At 30.8% G+C, this 14,530-nt stretch overlaps 2 protein-coding genes across 2 annotated transcripts; one reads left to right on the forward strand and one right to left on the reverse strand.

Moving 5' to 3' along the window:
* The first annotated feature begins 7,634 nt into the window (after window positions 1-7,634).
* LOC11407919 (14 kDa proline-rich protein DC2.15) lies at window positions 7,635-8,313 on the forward strand. Its single transcript, XM_003608698.4, has one exon. It carries the CDS (start codon window positions 7,709-7,711, stop codon window positions 8,111-8,113), a length of 405 nt encoding a protein of 134 aa, XP_003608746.1. The 5' UTR covers window positions 7,635-7,708; the 3' UTR covers window positions 8,114-8,313.
* A 4,353-nt stretch (window positions 8,314-12,666) lies between these two features.
* LOC11407920 (14 kDa proline-rich protein DC2.15) lies at window positions 12,667-13,550 on the reverse strand. Its single transcript, XM_003608700.4, has one exon. The coding sequence runs from the start codon at window positions 13,454-13,456 to the stop codon at window positions 12,947-12,949; it is 510 nt and encodes a 169-aa protein (XP_003608748.1). The 5' UTR covers window positions 13,457-13,550; the 3' UTR covers window positions 12,667-12,946.
* Between the last annotated feature and the right edge of the window lie 980 nt (window positions 13,551-14,530).

The raw sequence follows: 14,530 nt of genomic DNA on the forward strand, positions 1-14,530 counted from the left end.
AGAAGGAAAAAAACAATGAGCTTTAGCTGGCAGTGTATATAGTATAGTATATACCCTTAGAATAGGTTTTGGATACTTGTGTGTTGATGTGCAACTTACATTAAAGTGTCTATTATAAATGTTTTGAACTATATTCACTTTTCATACACACATACAATCTAAATTAAGGATTAACAGATTATTTTATTGAGAGAGATAAATACAGATTATGGTTTCCCACAGAAAGGATACATATTGAATGTAGAGGGTAAATCTTTAAATTACGATTGTGAGAAATATCCACATTTATAATTCAGATATGTATATGTATCACATGACATGAGTTGATAGTTTTGAATTTTAATATGTATCATTTGGAAGGCACCAAGTGCAGTGAAAATGGAAAATTGAGGATGAAAACTCGTTTTCTAAAAGATCTTTCTCAGTTTGATGAATGTGAAAACTGAAAACACGGAAAGAAAAATAGATATTGGAGGCTTGGAGCCCACATAAAATGAACATTTTAGTATGTAAAAATATACCTTTAATAAATAAATACTTATTTCTGTACCAATAAGAAATTTAAATACTTCTTTATAATAACATGAAAACACGACCATTTCACAAAATCCTCAGTTAGTCTATGTTTATGACTATGCATATTGGTGATATTATTATAGTTTTAGTACTATCTAGTTGGTTCTCGTTGTCGTTGCTATATAACCTTTGTTGTTTGTTTGTTCTCGCCAATTCGTTGTCGTTTGCGTCACAAAATCTTAAGGGTTGAAAAAAAATTAAAAACCAGATAAGCCTACTTAACTAGAGTCTATCAAATTTTGATTGTAAATTTCTAATGATATTTTGACAAGGTTTACACTTTTACTTACCTTATGGTCTAGCTCCGAATTACTGTAGCACCATTTTATTTTAAAAATTGTAAGATTAAGAAGAAGAAGAAGAAAAACTAATATTTAAATGTGTATAGTGTGTATGTTCTACTTTTTTGAGCTAATCGTATTTTTAGTCCCATGAAATGTTCCTATTGTGCGCACCCGTTTTTATTTTTCAATTGTGGCCCCATCTTTTATCCTTATGCGATAAAATAGGTCTCATTAATAGTTTCTATATTCTCTTCTGTTTTTTTTTTAAACAAAGTTAACTATTATCATTAATCAACCAATGTCAATACAAGAAAGATAAGAATAAAAAATATAGTGACTAGCCCAAGAACAGGCCGCCCTATCTAAACTATGAGGAACCATGTTCGCTTGTCTCCTAACAAACTTCATCTCGAAATTGGAATGTAAAGATAACTGATAAATAATACTAGAAACAATAGCATAGGATTCCGAATCACCATGGCCCGGAGACGATAGCGTTTGCACTAGAGTAGATGAATCGAACTCGAAGACAACCCGGTCCCATCTGTTTGCATCCGCAAAATGAAGGGTCTCGAGTAAGGCTACTGCATCCCCCTCCAAAACTGTCATATTTGCCAGCTGTCATTTTGTTTGAGCCCGAATAAATTGTCTGCGAGAGTCTCTAACACAACACGCAAAAGTTGTAATATGGTTACGTTCAAGGAACGTGGCATCCACATTGCACTTCAACCACGTCTCGCTCGATTTCTCCCAAATATTGTGTTTATTCGGTTTTAGATTAGTTTCTCACTTTTGTCCCCGAATCTTGTGATTTTACATAATTTAAAAGCAGCTAAAAAAACAAAATTGCTAAATCACAATATTTTGAAGACTAAAATGAAGTGTGCAAAAATGGAAGTAAAATTAAGGGGAGAACATTAGAGACTAATATGTTTAAAAATATGGAAGCAGAATTGCACAAATATGTAATACTTGAGAGATGAGAGATTAAAAATTAAATAACGTTTTTTTAGAGTTTGGTTTGAGAGTTGGTGTGTATCCATATAATAAGTTTTATTTTGGTGTGAAATTAGTTTGTTCTTTGGTATGCTTTGTTTTAGTTTGGTTAATTTTGTTAATTCATTTAAATATGGATAAACTCCAACTCTCAAAGACTCAAATCAAACACACGTAATAAAATTTTGTTCATCATTAATGTAACTTAACCTTGAAGTTTTTAAATTTGTTTTAACACACTGCCATAACAATAGTTTAATGGATTTAATAACGATGTCATATTTTTTTTAAGTAACAACAATATCATGAAAACTTTTATATATAAAAAAAAAAAAAAAAAAAAAAACAATATCATCATCACAACTCATTTTATTGATTTTTTTTTTTGCATTTGAAGCTTTTCAATAGCACAAGCACAATTTAAACATAGACCACCAAGTAGTAGAATATATTCCATAATACAACTTACTACTCATTTAAAATGTTTTGACTAAATTTAATATATTAGTTTATATCTTAATAATCAATGCTAAAAATGTTTCATATTTTTCCCCCCTAAAAATAATCAATACTATAATATTATTTTTATTATGTTAAAATGATATATATGTTGGTTAAAATACGGATAGTAGAGACTAATCTTTGGTTAATATATTTTATATTATCTTTTTTTAAAACAAAAAAAAAATACGGATAATAGATACGATATAGATACGTGCATAAATATTAAAGTTACTCTAAATGTAGATATAAATCAAACTACAATTATTTTTCCAAACCATGAATGTAGAGACGGATTTTTCCAAACCATGAATGTATAGAGACGGATATTATCTATATATTTGATATCACGACGAGTATATTAAAATATGGATGATGTACCTTTATTTAACAAAAATTTAGTGTATTGGATCACAAGTCATTCTGATATAACCACGGGATATCAAATCAAATCAAATACATTATAACACTTATGAGAACCTACCCCACTCATTTTCATTCATCTAACCCATTCACGTTATATTCCTTTTAACCCTTTCTAGACATGTCAATTATTATTGACTTGACATTTATCTTAAAATAGATCCATTTTTTCAGATTAGCATGTGACCTTGAGTGCTAATTACTTTTTCCTTACTTTTAAAAGCAAATAAAAGTTTTCAACGCGTTTTGGTATCCATTTTTCTTATAATATGATTGATGATAATGGTAATCATTTTATGAAGTATGGACAAAACTCCCTCAAAAAAAAAAAAAAGCTGAAGTATGGACAAATTAGAGTCACGGGCATCGTTTAACAAAAATGGGCTCCATCTGTACTTTTAATCAGCTCTTAAACATCTGGCTGAAGATCTCGATCTTAAAATAATTTGTGTGAACACAAATCTACATAATTAATTAATTACGAAATTAAGACTTGAGTTTGTCTTTGTTTTCTGCCCAAAAAACAAAAGATTGCCTATATTTAGTCATTTAACCTTCTTTCAATTTTGGTTATTATTATCGGAATTAATCCCTCAAAACAAATCCTTCAGTAATACACATTAATGGCGGATTGGTGACAAAAAAACTTCCCTCGGTAATATGTTTATGATTTCTCGTCTTTGTGCGATATGTTTATGATTTTCAATTTTATTTCGATGTTTATTTGATTCAGGTTAAAATGTTAGCTTTTAGCAAGTGGATATTCAATCAATGATTTTGGCGTCGTCAACGTTGTAGATCTAGAGACATGAGTATTCCGAAGACTTGAATATAGTCACATTTGTAGGCATAAGTACTCTGTTAGTTATATATTAACATAGATGCTGTGAGTTTGTTCGGAGATTCATTCTCTTTGTTTTTAACGACTTTGAATTTGTAGTGTATTGATGTACTCTATCAATTTGAATGAATAATTATCGTTTATTTTTGTAAAAAAAAAAATCATTACCCACATGAATTTTAATATTTTTTTTTGACAAAATGAATTTTAATATTAGATATGATAAAATTCAAATATTTTTCATAAACCAGCGATTATAATTGAAAGACAGTGTGATTGTCAATGCATTTTCATTAAAGTCTTTGTAAATTATTCCTTTTTCTATTTCAATCCCATTTTTCAGAAACATTAACCTATAGAAAAAATCGTGACACCCCATATATAGCAAATAATAGTTCCTCAAGAGACGTATTATTATCCTCTCAAAAACGAGACATAATTTTATTATTATTATGATGATTATCATCATCTAAACAAAACAAAAAAATTGACAAGCATATATAAACATGCCATTGCTTTGTTAAGCATAGCGTACTCTAATACTTTAACCTTTTTGCGATAGACATTAATATTTTTACAAAATTACTCTTACTTTAGAAGAGAACGATAGTTAGAATGAAAATTTTGTGATAGAAAAATTGGAATATTTACGCAAAATTGAAACTTTTTTTTTTACTAAAATCAACTAACGGATGAAGTAATAAAATTGAAAAGAAAACTCAAGTACAAAGAACTTGATTCCCTTTGTAAATCATTTTATAAGTGTTAGGAGCCCTAAGATGTATATTAACATCCATTCACTTAAAATTGTCTTCATAAAAAGGAATGGTTCTCTAAGAGAGACATCTCACTTAGTTTAAAGAACAAATTCAACTTTATCATTCAAGCGATTAAGAGCTGTTGTTGATTTCTTGTAAAAAAAAAGAGCTATGGTTTTTTTAGAGGAAAAGGAAAAAAAAAAAAAAAAAAACCAATTGGTTGATTTAATTTCTTGTCAGAAGGATTACTAGAAGGCCTTCGGCTGTTGCTTGAAGAATTAGAAGATGAGTCATGTTGTTGAGTCACAGAATAGTTTGTTAGCCCTCATATTCTATTATGATTAATTAATAATTACTGTATTCTGTTATTGACAATCTGCTATATTTTGTTTCCTTCAACCAATTGGGCAGCCAATCATTTTTTGTTTGTAATAACAGTTTAAATTATCCCATGAGGTATGACGAATGAAGAAAAGCAAGAAAAATTATCCCAACTTTTTTTTTTATTACTAATAACAAGGGTTTGTCATATAACCATATCACTAAACAATTTCAATTAATAGAATGTGCACACTTGCTCATGCTTAATAATAATAACTTAAATTAACATTAATGAATATGATTTCATAAATTCTAAATGAAAGAGTATAACAGATTATTATTTAGATTCTAAGTTCTGACTTAGTCAAACAAAGAAATATTTGGTTAAAAGAGCATTTTATATATGATATTGGTTAAGATTCTCTCAAAAAAAAAAATGATATTGGTTAAGATATGTAAAAACACTTTTTTTTGTACAAATAAAAAAACAGTAAAAACTATTTTTTAACCAATATAAATTTACAATCCAACGTTCAAATTTATATTATGAAATCTAACCAAAAAAAATTTATATTATGAAAAAGTTACACGGCTTAAATCATTTTAAAATTTGTGTATATAATTAAGAAAATGCTAAAAAAACGGCTTCATGATATTGGTTAAAAGTATAAAATAAAATTATACTCTTTTTAACAAAAGTACAATTTTTTTTTTTTTAGGCCAAATAGTAAATAAAAAAATAAAACGAGGGGGGGGGGGGGGGGGGGGGGCATGAGACATGACCAATGAAAACCCAAACGGGAATACAACTTGAAAAATCAGTCCAAGTGGATCAACTCTACGGGCGCAATCCAGCGAACCCGCGTATGGGCGCAAAACAAGGTTACAAAAAAAGAATGAAAAGTGAACCTCCGCACCAGACACTTAGAGTATAAAAATGACGAATGGATCGACCGCCAACACGGTAACAAAATCCAAGTGTCAATAGCTCCCTGATCAACAACAAGCTAAAAGGCTCTTTCGAGCCAAACAACGCATAAGAACTCAGATCGAGGGATGAGTCCAATACGTCAGTAACAAGACCCTTTCAGGTTAAACGAACCACCAGACCCTTTCGGGTTTTAGAACACACCAAACCCTTGAGGGTTTACGAAAACACTCAACAGCAAAAAAATCAAATCCAATCCCACCAGTCTATGATCAGCAACGAAATAACATAAAAAAACACAACACAAAACAAAAAAAAAAACACGAAACAAAAGCAGCTTCCAAACACTCCGGCGTGGTGACAGCGGAGCAACAACCATGGACACTGCAGATCTCAACAGATCTGAAACCAACCAGAGCTCCAAGACCGTCCAAAGGTGAAGAAGAAGAAGCCAAAAACGGTTCAGCAACGACCCACCACCAAGGAATCCGCAACCACCAACCGGATAAAGTGAGAAAGCAAGGCAGAACAATGGTGCCGCTGCCGACCACCTTCACGAACCACAGCCTCCTAGCGCCGCCACCTCGAAACAGAAAAGCAAACAACGACCCAAGCACAAGATCTGATGTGAAGAACACCAAATCGCGGATCTGACGGTAACAAGGCTAAAGCGTAAAGAAGGAGAGGAAGCGTCGGTGGTGCGGAGCAAGAAACCCATCGCACCACCATCTAAGCAGGTTACATGGTGAAAAGAAGTTTTGGATTGAGGAGGAAGATGGCTAAGTCGGTTTGTGTATTTTGATGAAAAATAATGAATTTAACTTTTTAAAAGTTGTTGTTTTGAATACAAAACTATTATTTTTTATTTCCTTAACAAAAAATTTGTGGTATGAGTATGACCCATATAATTTAGAGTATTACATATGAGATATGAGAAATGTTAGCAACATACATTTTAACACATATTTTTCAACACACTCTCTTTGATTGATTAAAATTTACATGGGTTCCACCAAATTTATATGTCATCGCTTAATTTAGTGGAACTCATGTGAATTTTAACCAATCAAATAGAGTGTGTTGAACAATATGTGTTGCTAGCATTCCTTGGTACATATATTGTTCAATTCTCAAAAGCTTAGTTTTTGTAACCATATTACTTCCATGTAAGTGTGGGTGTGTATGAGAGAGAAAGTTGTCTTGTCGTGATTTTTATTTTTTATGCCTAAACATGATTATTTATTTATATAAATTTTACTTTTAATATTTTTCAATTCAAACTTAATTTCACATATGAGTATGTCATCAACAATATTATAAATCAAATAACCGATCGATTTTGGTACAATTATGAATTCTAATATTGAAATAAATTTTAACCTATCAACTTAGCTTAGCAATAAACATCCAAATAAAATATTTTTTATAAAAAAATCATCCAAATAATTTTTTTTTAACTGAGTTTTATGAAAAATAAACATTGACATATATTTTATATTTTAAAGAACAAGATACACATTTTTACTAACATAAAATCAGTTTAAAACTAAAAAAAATTAAAGAGACTAGTCTAATACAAACTTTAAACTTAAAAATACTTTTATTTTACAATAAATTGTTCTTAGCAGTATTGTAGTACTATACTACTATTTTTTTAGGGATAGTACTATACTACTATATTTTTTTTTTAGGGATAGTACTATACTACTATATGTTGAATATAAAATATGAGATATCAAAGGTATGAGAATCAATTAACAGGTCGTTCCTCGCACATCATATCATGTACTATGAAGTTCACGGGAGTGCTATACTCACATGCCAATTGGTTCATATCATAATCAATTAAACAAATAATATTTACTATTGGAAAGTGGGAATATTTTATTCTTTTATGTGATTCGTTTTCACTACCAGTTAAAACCCAAGACAGCTTGGTTAGTTCACATGTTTTTTGTTACCATCATAAAATACAATTACCTTTTTACACTATAAATAACAGCATCAGTCACTCCTCCTTCACACAATTACAGTTTTAATTAGCCATTTCAATCTTCATATATTTTATTACTAATTAATTATGAATTCTTCTAAATCTTCAACTCTTGTTCTCTTTTCCATCATCAATATGCTTTTCTTTGCAATGGCAAATGGTTGTTTTTTTTGTCCAAAACCTAACCCTAATCCAAATCCATTCCCTTACCCAAACCCTAGTCCTTCCACTAAGAGTTGTCCAAGAGATGCACTCAAATTAGGAGTGTGTGCTAATTTGCTTAATGGACCAATTGGTGCAGTGATTGGGTCACCACCAGAACATCCATGTTGCTCTATTTTAGAAGGGCTAGTTGATCTTGAAGTTGCAGTTTGTCTTTGCACTGCCATCAAAGCTAACATTCTTGGAATTGACATTAATATTCCTATTTCACTAAGTTTGATCCTTAATGCTTGTGAGAAGACTCCACCCACCGATTTCCAGTGCTCTTAATTAAGTGTTACTCTTGATTAATTGTGTTTGTTAATTGTTTTTTTTTTTTTTTTTTATATTATGATTGATGACTGATGAAGTGTTGTTTGTTACTTGGTAATTAAGTAGTAACTCATCATTTACTGCAAATGCAGTTGTATTTTGTAACTGTAATTTCTAGTTCAAGTCTTGAATGAATTTCTAATTTCTAATTTTAATTATTTGATGGAATGTTTCTATAATTTTTTTAAATTCAAATAATGACTCACTTATGTAGAAATCAAATTGGCACAATTCAAGGAATAATGGACCTTAATTAATCTTGAGACATCCAGCATAATAAAGTGAAATTATTTCGATATTTGAAACAGATAGTACTATATATTTTGATAAATAGTTTTTTTGGTGCAGTAATATGAATTATGAGCGGAAACTAATTTAAGTCCGTGAATTTAAAATTCCTCTATATTCTTTGTCCTTGACGTCATTTCTCAGGCCAAAAATATTGTGACGTGGTAAATAGAGAGTTGTATACCCTTGCTGAAATAGTTTGCAACACGAGATGTTGGTACCACGTGATACTGAATTTTTGCACAAGCATAAATATATTTACACAGACCGGTCAAAAAAGAAAAGAAAAGAAAATATAGATTACAAATACACAAAATGAAAAGAAAAGTATTTGGACATGTTTGAAATAGTTTTTGTTTTCGGTTTTTGAAATATACAAATCCTTTTCTCACAATTGTTATCTTTTACATGTTTTAGTTTTTTAGTCTCCAAAACTAAAAAATTCAAAACAGTTTCCAAAACTGTAATTTTAAAAATAGTTTAGCAAATAAGTTTTTAATTTTCAGTTTTGATCTTCAAGTACATGTATCATCATTCTAACAAATATCACTTCACATAAAGTAGAGAAATCACTCCTTGAAGTTAATAATCAATTTTTTTTTAGGGAAATAATCTAATTGTTTTAATAAACACTTTTCAATGGACATATCCATCAGAAACTTTTTAATATTTGAATTTTAAACTCTCAAGGGCTAGCACATCAGAATTCAGAACAATGATCCGAGTAATTCTTCTATCGAAAGTATTAATATTTATGAGTGAAATGGTTAGTCTGAAATGATTTTTAAGTGATTTTTTCGTTAAAAACATGTTTTGAGTAGCTTTTCCTCGATGCCCACACATCTCTCAGAATGGAAGTGTTTGCGATGTATTTGCTCTATTTTTGTTAGGGTTTGTTGGCTTCTAAAACCTTTATATTTATTGTAGTATTACATGTCAAAATTTCTAAAACTTTAATTTGGTCCAATTTTTATGTTGGTTTTGAAATTGTCATTCCTTCTATCTTCTTTGAATGTACAATTCTTATTACAAAGGGTTGGTCAAAGGGAAGAGGATGCGAAAAATTTGGTAAATGCTTTAGCAAAATGTGTTAACATATGTTACATTTTTTTTTTTTAGAGAAATTAACATATGTTACATGTTACACTCGTTGAGGAAAATCTCGTTTTTAATGTGCCCCTGTTTTAAAATGGAAATAATGAACTATACATTTTAAATCGGTTTTGAACTGGTGTAATTTGTATAATTTTTTCAAAAGAAAAATAATTGAACAAACAATTCATATCACTCTAGCGGAAACTGATGTGAACCGTAAAAGTTAGTTTTCAGAAAAAACATACAAATTTGTCCAAAAACTATTTTTTCTCGCTAATTTATTTCATACCACTATTAAGATCAACTTAAAAGGTCATATATTATTCTCTTGTCCAACTATTTAGTCCACCAGGTTAACTCTTTCCTTAAGGCGACCATTAGTTGACTCCAAACTGTGAAAATATATTTGTTTAGTCTCTAAACTATCATAAAAGACAACTAGTAATTAGACTCTAAATGTTCATTTTTTATATTAAATACCACTTTTCTTCTCTAACTACTCATTTTCAAATTGCAAAACATATCTTGCTTCAATCGTGGCTGGAGGATCATTCACTAAGAAAGTTTTGCAATTTATGGGCTCAAGCTTAAACTCGATGAGAAATTAAGTGTTAATGTTACGAGAGAAATTCTAACATGTTCACAAGACCCGACAAAAAGTATTTGGTCACACACACATAAACAAGTATTTTTTTTTAATGATAGAAAGAAAATTGATAAAAAAATAATTAAATATTTTGAAGATATCTCTTTATGTGAGTGTGTCTAAGGCTTTGTTTGGGAGTTTGGAGGGGAGGGGAGGGTTTTGGAAAAAAGGAAGGAGCATTTAAGAAATAGAAGACATTGGGAGGAGAGGGCTTTGGAGGTTAATTTTTTACTCATAATAAAAAATCTCCCTCATTTGGGGGAACTCAAAAATTGTATTAGGGGAGGGTTTTGGGGGTTATGGAGGGTTTATATGAATTTTTCAAATCCAATCTATCTTGTTATAATATTCTTAAAATTAAAAGTATATTAATCATAAGTATTAATTTATCATTCTCTAAAAAATTGTTCTTTCAAAAAATGTGAATTTTTTGTCCATTTTTCTATATGTTTCCAACCCCCCAAAGTCCTCCCCTCCCTTCCCCTCCAAACTCCCAAACAAAGCCTAAAAGTTATTTATTTGGTCTTGTTACCATGGAAGAATAGCTCATGTTAAGAAACATACTTTCTTGGAGAAGCTGAACTTTCTTAAAGAAGGTCAACATTGGTACAACAACTTGCTATTTCAATGGTGCAATAACCTCCAAATGTATACCATATTCCTCCTTCATCAAGTAATAAGCCTCGCTATAGCTAAAATATGGTTGTTTTCTCAGCCTTAATTCTAGCTTCTCAATATGCCACTTTTTAACGGAAAATTAGTGTTTAAATAACCCTTTTTAACACCAGTTATATAGGAAAACATGAATGAAACGTCCCCTTTTACTCCTATTATAGAGACAAATTAGTGTAAAATCATCAAATTTAGGGTTAAAAACACCTTTAACACCACTTATGTAAGAACACCAGCGTAATATATATTTATCACTGATTCCAAAACCGAGGTGAAATGCCCAAAAAATGCATTTCCACCCCCTCTAGTGGTGCATTTATTCAGAGCATATTTGTGGTTATTAAAGAATTCGTCTCTCCCTAAGTACAAGTTTTTTTTTTGTCAGAACCTAAATATAATAAATTTCTTTGTCCCATTTTCATAAATAATTTAAAACAAAATTAACTGTTGTTTCTTTTAAAAAATATTTTTTAATTGTATTAATATTAGTGACATTAATAATAATTTTACAGTTCTCTCGTAAGAGACATGCACTCAAAATTACAAAGTTAAATTTTTACCATTGAGTTGGCACTCATGGACACCATGATGGAAACGTTAACTAATTGATATGAAGGGTAAAATTGTAAAAAAATAGGCTTAAATGCTCTTTTGGTCCCTTAACTAATTAATTGGTATCGCTTTGGTCCCTTAACTAAAAAAAAAGATTGTTTGAGGATTTTAAGTTTTTTTTAGTCTCGTTTTGGTCCCTTCTGTTAGTTTTAATAAAAAATGTTAAATATGGACATGTGTCACCTTGTCATTGGCTCTGAGATTTTTTTTTTACAAAAAAAAATATATTTTAAAAAAAAATATTTTTTTTGTAAAAAAAAAAAAAACTCTGAGCCAATGACAAGGTGACACGTGTCCAGGAGCTAACTTTTTTTAAAACCCGAACGGAAACCTAACAGAAGGGACCAAAACGAGACTAAAAAAAAACTTAAAATCCTCAAACAATCTTTTTTTTAGTTAAGGGACCAAAGCGATATCAATTAAATAGTTAAGGGACCAAAAGAGCATTTAAGCCTAAAAAATAATATCAATTGTTAATAAATTTAATCCTATTATCAATTTTTTTATTTCTCATGATTTAATTTACGAGTCTTATATTTAAAGACAAAAGGGAGGATGTTTTAAAATTTGCTAGTTTTGATTTGATTTGATTTTTTGTATGTAGACGATTTGACAAACACAACCTAAAAACACATAACTACGAGATGTCGGGTTCGAACCCAAGTGAATGTGTTTAACCTAGTAATATTGACATTTTCAGTTGAGCTAGGTCTTATGAACGACATTTTTTATTTATTTCTATTTAATATTAGTTGTGATCAAAATTATATCTTGCTTTGGATGGTTGCTGCATTTTGTGGTTTAATTGGGATTTATTTAAAAAAAATAAAATCTGTCTTAATGGTTTAAGCCGTACAGCTTAATTAGTTTTGCACACAGATTGAATGATCCCTTTACTCCCTTCATCAATGCATTCTTAATTAGAAAAAAGATATTAGTCAGAGTGTTTTTCATGTTTTTTAGAATATAAAAATAATGCTTAATTAGTTGCATAATAATATGTAGCATATTTTTTTATAATGTCTGCTTATTTTCATATTAGTCACGGACTCATTGCAGCGTTTACATGTCTGTTTGCTTTTCCCATCAGTATTATATTTTTTTTTCCAGATATTTGTTTTTTCTCATGTCGGGCATTGAACGTAAATTAGACAGACCAAAAACCCAAAAAGCAATGCAAAAATATACTAATAAGTAATTTCTCAATGAATAAAAAATAACACTAGTTATTCATCTTCTTTAATTTCCCTAGCAAATTGCATCGGGAATATTAATACATTTATCATTACAATCTGACCAAATAAAACAAATAGTACTGAATCCAAGGAATAATAACGAGAGGTTAATTATCCATGCAAGTATACAATGAAGAAATCTTGATCAAATGGATAATTGAGAAAAGCAACGAAAATTAAAACAATAAGAAGCAAACTATAGTAGATACGTTGATATGATCACCGTGCATGATGATGAATTAATTAGTAGCATTGGAAATCACGTGGTGCTTGCTTTGAGCAAACATTGAGAAGCAAGCTAAGTGAGATAGGAAGGTTGAGATTGATCCCCAAAATGTTAGCTTTAAGGGCAGTGCAAAGACACACAGCAGCTTCAAGATCAACAAGGCCATTTAGGAGGGTGCAGCATGGTGTCACTGGTGGCTGACCCAGAGTAACATTCAACAATCCATTTAGTACATTGGCACATACACCTAGTTTGAGTGCATCACGTGGGCACGAGGCGGTGCCACTTCCCCCTGAAGGGCTAGAGCCACCTGAGGGGCTTGAGCCTCCAGAAGGGGTCGAGCCACCATAGGGGCTAGATCCACCTGAATGGCTCGAGCCTCCAGAATGGTTTGGGCTTGGCTTATGCTTTGGCTTAGGGTTTGGGTTTGGACCTGAGCCACAAGTTCCACAAGAAGATACAAGTGTAAAGAAGAGAATGTTGATTGTGAGGAAAATAGCAAGGGAGGAACAAGTTTTGGAAGCCATCTTAGTTACTCTCTTGTAGTAATAGCTAGTATTGTATATTGCAAATACTAGTAAGCTACTAGAGGTTAAGAGAGGAGAGTGTGAGTTATGCTTGTGACGAATAGGGGTTTATATAGTGCTGGTGGGGTTTTTGCAGTATACCATGTGGGGTGAGTTGTGTAAGAAGTAATGGACAAAATATATATCGATTATAAATTTGAAATGCTAATATTGGAGAAATTGAGCAAATGAAGCAACATGTGAAAGAGTGAGTTTTAGCTGGCATTGATAACCCTAGAATTATGTTTAGGTTTTGGATGTTTGTGAGCGCAAGTGACATAGCCCATAGGGACTGACATCAATTGGTTTCCTATTTCAAAATTATCATATAGTGTAAGTGAAAAATATTTCTGAAACCATGTAAGATGGGAGTTTATAAGAATAAAAAAAAAATATTTAGAATATAAAATTTGTGAGTAATGTACCTTTTTTACACCAATAATCATGTAAGTTGCATATTAAAAAACGGAAAATGTTACAAGAACATCCTTTTTTCACACACCTCATTGTACACCCCATGCATTAGAGACATTTTGGCAAATTCATCGCACAACCACACTTTCTCTTCTATTTGTGTGGGGTTCAGATTGTCACATGTCAGAATTTTGCGTGGATGTAAGGGGTGTATTGCCACATGGGGGTGTACATGTATCACTCTTAAAAAACAGCTATTCTATTGAAACAGACCATTTTGACAACAATACGGGCTATGTCCACTGTATTTATACGGTGAAGAGTGTTTTTTCAGCTGCTTTTTGCTATGTTCATATATAATTATTATTATGTGAAAATTCTTACAACACATAGACTTCTCTCACTCTAGCCCCAATGTTCCAGTACAACCACACTTTCATAAAACAAATATTTAAACTAAATCAGATATAAGCTAAAAATGCTACTGACTGATGCATCTAAAAACAAAGAACCAAAGTCGAATATATAGCATTGGTTTTTCCCCTTGCTTCACCACACTAAGCGGTGTTTAACTTCTCCAATAGCTAATATTTTTTAACCTCCTTCTTTATTTAAGAAACT

The sequence above is a fragment of the Medicago truncatula genome, chromosome 4 (genome assembly GCF_003473485.1).
Source record: "Medicago truncatula cultivar Jemalong A17 chromosome 4, MtrunA17r5.0-ANR, whole genome shotgun sequence".
NCBI lineage: Eukaryota > Viridiplantae > Streptophyta > Magnoliopsida > Fabales > Fabaceae > Medicago > Medicago truncatula.